This window comes from Neovison vison, chromosome 6 (genome assembly GCF_020171115.1).
Source record: "Neovison vison isolate M4711 chromosome 6, ASM_NN_V1, whole genome shotgun sequence".
In the NCBI taxonomy this organism is placed as follows: Eukaryota; Metazoa; Chordata; class Mammalia; order Carnivora; family Mustelidae; genus Neogale; species Neogale vison.
Window position 1 is genome coordinate 116,952,848 of NC_058096.1, and position 11,522 is coordinate 116,964,369.

An 11,522-nucleotide genomic window follows, 5' to 3' on the forward strand; every position below is an offset into this window, starting at 1 on the left:
CCACTCAGGTGCCCCTAAAGTTTTTTTAAGTAATCTCTACACCCAGTGTGGGGTTGGAACTTACAACTCTGAGATCACAAGTCACACGCTTCAGGGACTGAGCCAGCCAGGCACCCCCTTGACTTACTTAAGATAACAAATTACTTCAAGACTACAATCAAGTCAACTCTTTCTATGAGAATTTCTTCATCTCTGGAATAAACATAACAATATACTCATTTAACTCACATTTCTTCTCATCTAACTTCCAGATCCTTCTAGAGATATAATTCAAAGGAAAGAGACTTCATGTAATCCCAAATAAACATATATATTTCCTCACACAAGTTTTCTTCCATGGCCTCTCAGTTTACTTATCCTTTGCTCTGACATCACTTCAGATATAAATCTTTAAGGCACTGTGTCCTCCATTTTGTTGGTTTTTTTCCTCCTCTCTTTTGCTCACTCTACCTTCTTAAGTACTCTAAACATAAAATCTGTAATTGGCTCTTTTTCAAGACCTTTAGTGCTCTCCTTCTATAAAGTTAAGTGAAGTTTACCCATCTGTTTATATTCTTTTTCTACAACATAGAAGATATATACAAGTGACATGCCTAATCCTTCATGCATTCTAAACTACTGGTTTACTTCCACATGGGAAAGCCAGCTTCTTTAACTAAATCATCCAAACTTCTCTTCAAGGATACAAGAGAAAGAGGAAAGGGAATTAGCATTATTTTTTTTTAATTTATTTATTTGACAGATAGAGAGCACAAGTAGGCAGAGCAGCAGGCAGAGGGAGAAGGAGAAGCAGACTCTCCACTGAGCAAGGAGCCCAATGCAGGGCTCAATCCCAGGACCCTGGGATCATGACCTGAGCTGAAGGCAGCCGCTTAACTGACTGAGTTGCTCCCTATCTACTTCCATGAAAGGTAGTATTGTTCTCATTCATTGAACCTGGGAAAAATTCAGAAATCTGCCCAAAGGTTTCACTACCAATAAGTGAAAAAGAGAGAAATTAAACAGGTCATCTGCCTCCAGAGGTTATATACTTGGTCCATATTCAACCCCTAAAAGAATGTTCTCCAGCATAATTATGCTTTGCCTACCAACATCACCAGAAATTCCAGTTAAACATTGCCACAGTACAGTTAGCTGTACCCCTTTACCTCCATTTTCTCCAAAAACCCAATTAAAATGACAGAAAAAAAAAATTTTAAAGCACTAATCCACAAAGACAGAGAAGCAGTAAGAGTAGAAACACAACTCTGGAAACTGAAAGGTAAAAGGACAGGAACTCACTTAGACCAGAAAAAGCTAAAACCTAAGTCTTTTTTTTTTTTTTAAGATTTTATTTATCTGACACAAGAGAGACAGATAACAAGTAGGCTCTACCTTGCTTGTGTTCTCTCTCTCTCTCTCTCTCTCTGACAAACAAATAAATAAAGTCTTTTAAAAATAAGCAAATAAAATTAAAAATCACTGCCTAATTCAAGGTAAATCTTTTGGATACAAGGTAATTCAAGTAAATCTTTTGGGTACAGAGATATATGTTTTCTTCTAAGAACTGTATAGTTTTCGCTCTTACATTTAGATCTATGACCCATTTTGACCTAATGTTCACATAGGATGTGATACAGGAGTCTAACTTCATTCTTTTACATGTGGATGTCCTGTTGTTTCAGCACCATTTGTTAAAAAGCTATTCCTTCTCCATTGATTGTACTGGAACCCTCGTCAAAACCTGATCTATCAGGCGCCTGGGTGGCTCAGTGGGTTGAGCCGCTGCCTTCAGCTCGGGTCATGATCTCAGGGTCCTGGGATCGAGTCCCACATCGGGCTCTCTGCTCAGCAGGGAGCCTGCTTCCCTCTCTCTCTCTCTCTGCCTGCCTCTCCATCTACTTGTGATTTCTCTCTGTCAAATAAATAAATAAAATCTTTAAAACAAAACAAAACAAAAAAAAACCTGATCTATCATAAATGTAAGGGTTTCTGGATTCTCTATTCCATTCATCTATATATCCTGCTTTAGTGCCAATACCACACTGTCTTGATTACATAGCTTTGTAATATTTTTAAACTGGGAAGTATACCCTCCAAATTTGTTCTTCTTTTTCCAGATTGTTTTGGCTATTCTGGGTCACTTGTATTTTCGTATGAATTTTAGGATCAGCTTGGAGCCCTCAAAGAAATTAGGTGGAAATTTTGATATGAGTTGTCTTTGGTCTATAAGAGAATAGGATTTGGGGAATATTGTAATCTTAAGTCTTCTGACCCATGAACATGGAATATCTTTCCATTAATTTAGGTCTTTAATTTCTTTCAAGTAATGTTACATAGTTTTCAGTGAACAGTCTTTTACTTCTGTGGCTAAATTTATGCCCATGTATTTTATTCTTTCTTAATGCCACTGCTCAATGGAATGATTTTCATTGCCAGTAAATAGAAATAGAAGTGATTGTTGTATACTGACCTTACATCCTGCTGGCCTGCTTAACTTATTAGTTCCAGCTGATTTTGGTGGGTTCCTTAAGATTTTCTATATACAAGATAATATAATCTGAAAGTAGAGATAGTTATACTACCACTTTTTTTTTTATATGGACGCCTTTTATTTTTCTTTCCTGCCAAATACTCTGGCTATAACCCCCTCTACATCATGGAATAGAAGTGGAGAGAGTGAACTTTTATTCATGATCATAAGGGAAAACTTTTAGTCTTTCACCTTTAAGTATGATGTTTGCTAGAAATGTTTCACAGATGCTCTTTACCACATTAAGTACCATATTCCTACTTTATTGAGTATTTTCACCACAAAAGTGTGGTGTATTGCTAATTTTTTTTTCTATATCTATTAAGATGATTATATAATTTTTGTCCTTTATTCTATATCCATTGACTTTTGCATTCCTGGATAAATCCCACTTGGTCATGATGTATGATCCTTTTTATATGTTGCTATATTTGGTTTGCTAATATTTTGTTCAGGATTTTCATGTATTTATAAGGGATATCAGTCTGTTGTTTCCTTGTGATATCTTTGGCTTTGGTAGCAGGGTAATACTAGCCTCACAGAATGACTCAGTGATATCTCTTTTATTCATGGAAAAATTTGTAAAGGATTATTGTTATTCATCTTTAAACACCTGGAAGAATTCACTGGTAAAGCCATCTTGCCCTGGGTTTTCCCTTTGGGGAAACTTTTTTTTTTTTTTTTTTTAAAGTAGGTTCCACATCCAGTGTGAATCCAACGTGAGACCTGAACCCATACCCCCAAGATCAAGACCTGAGCCAACACCAAGAGTCAGATACTCAATGGAATGAGCCACTCAGGCACCCCAGAGGAAGCTTTTTGATTATTAACTCAATATTTTTTTTCCATATTAGCCAAGTATCCACTTTTATATGAGGTCATATTTTTTCAAGACTAAATAGGTCCTTAATGCTATTTAATGCAATCTTTTATTATTTTTCCTTCAAAATATAAAGAGACTACTGATTTCACAATGAATTATCACAATCACAGAGACTCCCCTCTAACAAAAGAACAGACTATCAAGAATAATGGGTTATGGGACGCCTGGGTGGCTCAGTTGTTAAGCAGCTGCCTTCGGCTCAGGTCATGATCCCAGCATCCTGGGATCGAGTCCCACATCGGGCTCCTTGCTTATCAGGGAGCCTGCTTCTCCCTCTGTCTCTGCCTGCCATTCTGTCTGCCTGTGCTCACTCTCGCTCCCTCTCTCTCTCTGACAAATAAATAAAAAATTTTAAAAAAAAAAGAATAATGGGTTATAATTGTGGAAATTGGTATTTTCTTCTTTAAGCAGAATTCACACTCCTCCTCAGTGTGTGAAACCCATTTTGTTCCTCAATATATCTCGTAATCCCCAAACAATGATGATGGCATTTTGATCACTCTATAGAAACATTATATATGCTGATTACCCACTATAACCAGCACACATTTTTCCCCTGTAGCATTACTAGGTTTGTGTCAATTTGTCCTTTTACTTTTGTCACCTGTGGCTGACTACAGTTGAAGTAGAAATCTGGTGTCTGGAAGAGATCACAACTATCTTTTATCTGGTAGGCCAACGTGAGGCTGGCCCCTGACGACATTCCTTTTTTTTTCTTTTTCCATTTAAAAAACGTTTTTTAATTTAAACTCAATTAACATATAGTGTATTATTAGTTTCAGGGTAGAATTCAGTGATTCATCAAGTCTCATACAATAGCCAGTGCTCATTACATCACATTCCCTCCTCAATGTCCATCACCCCGCTACCCCATCCTCCTACTTTCCTTCCCTCCTGCAACCCTCAGTTTGTTTCCTGTGATTAAGGGTTTCCTATGGTTTGTTCATTCTCTGATTTCGTCTTTTTTTTTTTTTAATGTCTATTCAAATTTTCTATTTCTTCTTGAGTTGGTTTCAATAAATAGATCATATCGTTCTAGGAATATATCCATTTCATCTAGCTTATTGTCATAGAATTACTCACAGTATTCTCTTATAACCCTTTGTATTTCTGTAGGACAATAGCAGTGTTCTCCCTTTCATTCTTGAGTCTTCTTCTTTTTTTCTTGGTCAGACTACATAAAGCCTTGCCAGTTTTATGGATCTTTTTGAAAAACTAACTTTTGGCTTCATGACTTTATTCCTACTGTTTCATTCTCTATTTTATTTCTGCTCCAGTCTTTTTTATTTCCTCCCTCTTCCTGTTTTACAATCAGTTTGCTAGTTCCTTTTCCTAGTTTAAGATAGATGGGTTTGATCATGATTTGAGATGATTTTAACATAGGTCTTTGCCGATATTAATGTCCCTCTAGGCACTGCTTTAGCTGCATCCCATAAATTTTGGTATGTGATTTTGTTTTCATTGGTCTGAAAGTATTTCCTAATTTCCTTCATGATTTCTTCTTGGACTCACTGGTTATTTTACAGTATGTTACTTAATTTCCACATATTTGTGAATTTTTTGGATTTTTCCTTCTGTTACTCCTTTCTAACTTCATTTCATGGTGGTCAAAGAACATATGTTGCATGGTTTAAAGCCTTTCAAATTTACTGAAACTTTTTTAGTGGCCTAACATATAGTCTACGCTATATGTTTCACATGCACTTGAGAAGAATGTGAATTCACTTTTGTTGTGTGACGTGTTCTATAGATTATATCTGTTATGATTATACCTATTACCTATTATTTATTATATATCTATCATTATCTTGTTGGGTTTGTAATGTTTATTTTGTTTTGTCTGGTTTTTTTCTGTTTTGTTTTTTGAGAAAGAGAGAAGAGAGAGCACAAACAGGGGGAGGGAGAGGGAGAAGCAGGCTCCCCACTAAGGAGGGATCCCCCCAATATGGGGCTCTACCTCAGGACCCTGGGCTCATGATCCGAGCCAAAGGCAGATGCTTAACTGACTGAGCCACGCAGGTGCCCTATTCTGTGGTTTATAGTGTTGTTCATATCTATTTCCTTGCTAACCTCCTGCCTAGTTGTTTTACCCATTACTTAAAGTATTTATGTCTTCAATTCTTATTACTGAACTGCCTGTCTCTTCCTTCAATTGTCAGTTTTGCCATATGTATTTTGTGCCTCTCCTAACTGCATATTTGTAGGTATTATGTCTTCCTGATGGACTGACCTATTTATCATTATAAAATGTCCTTTGTCTCTAGTAATTTTTGTCTTAAGGTCTATTTCAGCTGATATTAGTACAGTCATTGCAGCACTCTTCTGGGTACTGTTCACATGATTTATCCTTTTTATCCTTTTACTTTCAACCTATTCGTGTCTTTGAATCTAAAGTATGTTTCCTGCATGAGTTCAAGCCCCACACTAGGTGTGGAGATTATTTAAAAATGAATAAATAAAGGGGCACCTGGGTGGCTCAGTGGGTTAAGCCGCTGCCTTCGGCTCAGGTCATGATCTCAGGGTCCTGGGATCGAGTCCCGCATCGGGCTCTCTGCTCAGCGGGGAGCCTGCTTCTCTCTCTCTCTCTCTGACTGCCTCTCTCTCCATCTACTTGTGATCTCTCTCTGTCAAATAAATAAAATAAAAAATCTTTAAAAAAAAATGAATAAATAAAAATAAATAGTCATTTAAAAAAATAAAAGTAAAGTATGTTTCTTGTAAGTAGTGTATAGTTGGATCATCACTGAAATTTTTGGGAAAAAAAAATAAGGGAAAACTTATCCCACCAGATACCAAGACAGACTCATTATGAAAATTACTATAACTAATATTAATGGTATTTGACAAATAGACAAATACATTAGTGAAAAAGAGTATAATACAGAAAAATATCCACATATGTATAGATGTATAATATTAAATCAATGGGGAGAAGATTAATTATTCAATAAAAGGTGTTAGGATAAGTGGCTTCCATTAGGAAAAAAACAAAATTAGATTCTCAAAACTAAAATCTAGTCACACTACATGAAACTAAAAATTACTATGAAATGATAGAAAAATATCCTATAAGTAATAATGGGATAGAGGAACTTTTCTAGGTAATACACAAAAACCCATTTTTAAATTTCTGTATGATCAAAAAAAAAAAAAAGGCACCATAAACAGACAATGCAAATTTAATTCCTACAACTAAAGCCTGTAGCTTGAGAAAGAGCATTTAAAAAGTGAATTTACAAAAAAAAAAAAAAAAAAGTGAATTCACTTCCAGGTCCACCATTTGAAAGTCCCCCATTTAAAAAGTGAAATTTAGGGGCACCTGCGTGGCTCAGTGGGTTAAGGGTCTGCCTTTGGCTCAGGTCATAACGGGGTTCCCTGTTCAGCAAGGAGTCTGCTTCTCCCTCTGCATCCTCCCCCTCCCACCTCCCATCCCCCACCCCCTGCCTGTACTTGCTCTCTCAGTCACTCTCTCTCTCAAATAAATAAACAAAATCTTTTTTTTTTTAAGTGAACTTGACTTCTCAAAATATCAGGCTTGAGTTTTTTTTAATTTTAAAAATGAAGATAATTCCTACCTCACAATATATTTTAATGTTAAATGAAGATAGCTATAAAAGCATCTAGTATGAAATCTGTTTACCTCATTATAGAAGCTTGTTCTTATTTCAACTTAAGTTGGTATTACATTACATTATTACATTAAATGAGGAATTACAAGTTACAATCAGGAATAGCAGGATTCCCGTATTTTGGTTCATGATAAAACTACTATATAATTATAATAATACTTCTATAATTTTAAAAACTACTTCATAATAAGTGAAAACACATTTCCCCACATCCCTCACCCACTATGTTTGCCACGTAAAGACAGAAGATAAAGTGGCAATACAGCCAGGACGGGCACCCGTTTAAGAGCAAAACATAATCAATACAGATATAGTTAGATAGCTACATCTTATGTCATGTCTTTCACCCATTAAAACCTTTCTCCCCAAAATATATTTTCTAAGATTTTTTTCCTAAGTTCTCCAATAAGTATCATATCTGAAACAGAATCTACAAATGAAAAACCTTCAGAATGGTACACAGTAAACACTGCTAAGGATAAAACATAAATGTATATCCGGTAAAGACTGAAGTTTCGAAGACTTGTTAAGCCAAAATTTTTATTTTTGAAAACTGCTTAAAGCAAAACTGTTTCACAATTCAGAAAGTGCAAATTAATTACTTCCTGCATGAACCATAGTAAGATTAAAAAAAGGAAAAGCACAATTTTTTTAAAATTTTATAAAATTCTAAAGACCAACTACATAATTAATTTAGAGTTCAAACAAATTCAAAGTTCTCCAAAATATGTTGGTCAAAATGGAAAATTCCCACTTAAAAATAAAGTATGCTTAGACACATGTACTTTCTTGTAGATTTTTAGATGAATAAGATTTTGACCTTTAGACTGGTTTTTAAAAAACTATAAAGGAAATTTTTAGTTACACAAAATTACACAATGAAATGTGCCTTTCAATCTAAAGACAAAACAAACAAAAAAATGTTCATTGGAATGTAAGAGTAACCATTGGTTTTATTCAAATTACTAAAGACAATGTTGCAATAAGCAACATCCTTCTCTCCCTATTTCAACCAATCCCTCTCCTATTTTCCTTATCAACTTAGCAGGCAAATTAATGTTCAGAACTTGAACACTGCTGAAATTTTTCTTCAGCAAGATCTACCTTCTGCATCAATTCTACAGCACCCAAGGCAGTTATACCCCCATGCCAGACTTAAATTGCCTTAAGAATCATTTATAGAGAAAAATAAAAGTAAGAATTAATATTAAAACAACACAACAGATCAGAACACTACAATAGTGCAGCTGCCTTGCTATCAAAAAGCAAAAAGAGGGAACCTGGGTGTCTCAGTCAGTTAAGTGTCTGCAGCAGGCGTTGGGGGAAGTCAGCATGGAGCTTCTCCCTCACCCCCCACTCATTTTCTCTCTCTCAAATAAGTAAAATCTTTAAAAAGTAAAATCTTTTTTAAAAAAGATTTTAAAAAAAGCAAAACCAAAAACAAGCTCACCCCTCACAAATTTTCTTTTCTAATATGAAAGTTTCAATATCACTCACAAAATGCAGATACTTCTTAAAAGTCAAGTTTCTCTTATACATAAAGCATATGGATAAAAGAATTCTAAAATATTCTTTTCAAATGCTATACAAACTTACACAGTAATGGGGTTATAGAAAGACTGGAAAAATTAGGAACGTGAGCGACGAGACTTTTATTTCTTGGCATACTTCCATCTATTACAAATCTTATCTATTTCCAAAAATGTATACCAGATATTGGGAGTTCTTTGAATCTTGATTTCTCTTCCCAGCTTGCAGCCAACAATAATTGGAAGCAACTGGAATAACTGGAAGCAACTCTTTTAAAAAAATCTCTAATACTGAATTAAAATAGAATAGATATTATATTCAAGTTTAACAAAGTTCACTATAATATTCCATACAACTTAATCAGTATCTTTCCCTCTTATTTTACATTCAATGATTCCTTTCTTTCAAAAACAAAGACATCACATGGTTTGTGAACACCACCAGTGGTTACAAGTATTTCCTTATCACTTCCCTCAACTTGATTTTTTAAAAAATCAAACTTAAAATGAAGCAAATTAACAGAAGCCACATTCTCTAGAGAGGAAAATGCTGTGTTACTTCATTAAAAAAACAAACAGCCAAGTCATATAAATAAAAATTCACAAAAAGCAGAATCTTCTGAGGTACACTTTAAAAATTATTTCATTTGCCACATAGTCTGGATTCTAACCTGCAAAGCTGTCCTAAGCAAGTCATGTGTGTCCCCTCGGGTCCTTTTAATTCACACCCAACACACTTTCAAAAACTAATACCAACAACAGCAATTAAACCAGACGCAGCCTTTTACAACCAACAGTCCTAAGCTCCAAATAAAATTAACACCCTCCTCAAAAAAAAAAAAAAAAAAAAAGCAAAAGTCAAAATAAAACCAAAAAAGTTCTTAAACTTTCTCTTAGAAGTAGGAGTTCCTCGGTTTTACAATTTTTTTTCTTGTCAGTGGAAAGAGAATGGGAAATCAGTGATAAGAATGAGAACAGTTAGTTCCCAAAAGAGAAGGATGCAGGAATTTACAACTCAGGCTTGGCCTAGAGATCAGCAGGCAAATACACACCAATGCTCAGGGAAAAGCTTTCAAGAAATGTCATTATCTAACGCCAGCCATAAGGCCTTATTTTTTTAAGGCCTAAGGACAGCCCTATACGTGCACCGTACAACACAATCTATCAAAACTATTCTCCAAAAACAATTCCGGAGTTTCCCAAGATGCCCGAAACGTAAAGAGCAAGTCCTCTAGACACCCGCAGGACCGCCTCCTCTCACAGGGGAGGGAGGCCAACTCCTGTGAATCCGAGGGCCACCACGTCAGTTTCGGTGACAGATCCACTGGGAGCATCCGACCGTGATCCGCGCCCTCCCGGGCCGACGCTGCTGCAAGAGGAACAGACATGCAATCTTCAGGGCCCTCCTACTTCCGTTCTCAAAACAGAAATGCACAGTTTCTCCTAGTCCTCACAGCTCAGCCCCGTGCCTCTCAGCGGGGAGAGCTCAAGTGGAAAGAAAAGCAGACAGTCTCTGACCAGGGTGGATAGAACGCTCTTAGTCAAAGCATTTCCCCCCCGCGACTCCGGGGGCAACCGCCAGCGCCTCCCTGAGCGCCCCCGCCCCGGGCAGGGGACACGCAGGCAGCAGCAGCCCCAGGTCGCCCCACTCCTTCCTCCCCGGAGTAAGGGGAGCGGAAAAGCGCAAAGAGGAACTAAGTGAACTGCAAAAGGGTGCCCTGCAAGCTCCTCAAGGAGGGGGTGGGGTGCGAGTGGAAACGGGAAGGAGCGGAAGGAAGGGGCAAGGAGCAGCCAGAGGAAGGGGACGAGAGCGCGCGCCCGCAAAGGGCACGACTCTCCGGGGACGCGGCTGCACCCTGGTTCCTCGAAGCGGACGGGTGCTCCCGGCCTCCCGAGCGCTCCTCCCCGGGCAGAGGCCGAGGAAGCGAGAAGAGGACCTCGTCGGCCCAGCCTCAGCCCTCAGCAAGGGTCGGTCCGGGCTGCAGTGCCCTGGCCGGGTCCGGAGCTGCAACAACGGCCGCTGGCCTCGTCAGAAGACGCGGACCGCAGTGCTCTCCGCGCGCTCAGCGGGCCGGCTTTCACGCCCCCACCCCGGGGGTTGGGGGCGCCCCGGGGTGACGGCAGCCCGGCGCCCGGCGGCCTCGCCGGTTACCTGAAGCGGGGCGAGTCCTTCAGACACTCTTCGAAATCCACCGTCATCTTCATCCTGCCTCCGCCTCGCCTCGAAGGCGGCGCTGGAAGAGCCGAGAGAGCCGCGGGAGCGGCTGCGCTGGGGACCCAGACAGCGACGGCGGGCGCACGGCCGCGACTAGCGCTGCGCGGAGCTGCGGAGGGCGCCTTGCCCGCTGGTCATAGCAGCCGCGAAGACGGTTGCAGCAGCGGCGGCTCGTCAGGCCCCAGTCCGGCCCCTCTTCCTCCCGCCCCCAGCCGAGCGCCGGCCACAGGGAAACCGCCCGGGAGTGACAGCCTCCGCCAGCCAGCCACGAACCCGGCGGCCGGTGGGTGGGGCTTCCGGCAGCACCGCCCGCGGGCGCTCCGGCAACGCACCTGAGCGACGGTAGTTCGAGCCAATGAACAGCGCGACCGTGGGTGCCGCCTTGCCACCGCAGTCCCCGAGGGCCAACCGGGATGCGCAGGAGTCGTTAGGCGGGACGCGCCCGTTGCTGGGAGGCCGGCAGCTGAGGCTCCTTGGGAAGGAAGTCACGTGGCTGAGCGCCGCGCTTCCCGCGGAGCCCCCGCCTCTTCTCAGCCCCGCCCTGCCGAGCTGCCAACGCGGAGGAGCCGCCGCCTGCAGGTCTGAGGACTCCTACAGCTTTGGCAGAATTCTGAAGAGTAGAAATGATCAAAGGAGGAGATAAACTGATCCACCGCCTCCTTGTTTAAAGAAAATGAGGTCGGGAGAGAAGTGAGGGTATCCTTAATGATAAAATCCCTTCCTTCACTTACTGACTTCATCTCTTAATAACTTG

General features: G+C 39.9%; 1 protein-coding gene across 4 annotated transcripts in view; it reads right to left on the reverse strand.

Annotated features, from left to right (window-relative positions):
- ACAP2 (ArfGAP with coiled-coil, ankyrin repeat and PH domains 2) overlaps positions 1-10,960 on the reverse strand; it is a 159,343-nt gene extending 148,383 nt beyond the window's left edge. For 3 of the 4 annotated variants that reach the window (XM_044252043.1, XM_044252041.1, XM_044252042.1), the window contains exon 1: positions 10,706-10,959. In XM_044252043.1, the coding sequence (XP_044107978.1) occupies positions 10,706-10,758 (53 nt within the window). In that variant the 5' untranslated portion in view covers positions 10,759-10,959. Of the gene's footprint in view, positions 1-10,705 lie in introns of all 4 variants that reach the window. The other variant, XM_044252040.1, reaches the window with a different exon arrangement.
- Between the last annotated feature and the right edge of the window lie 562 nt (positions 10,961-11,522).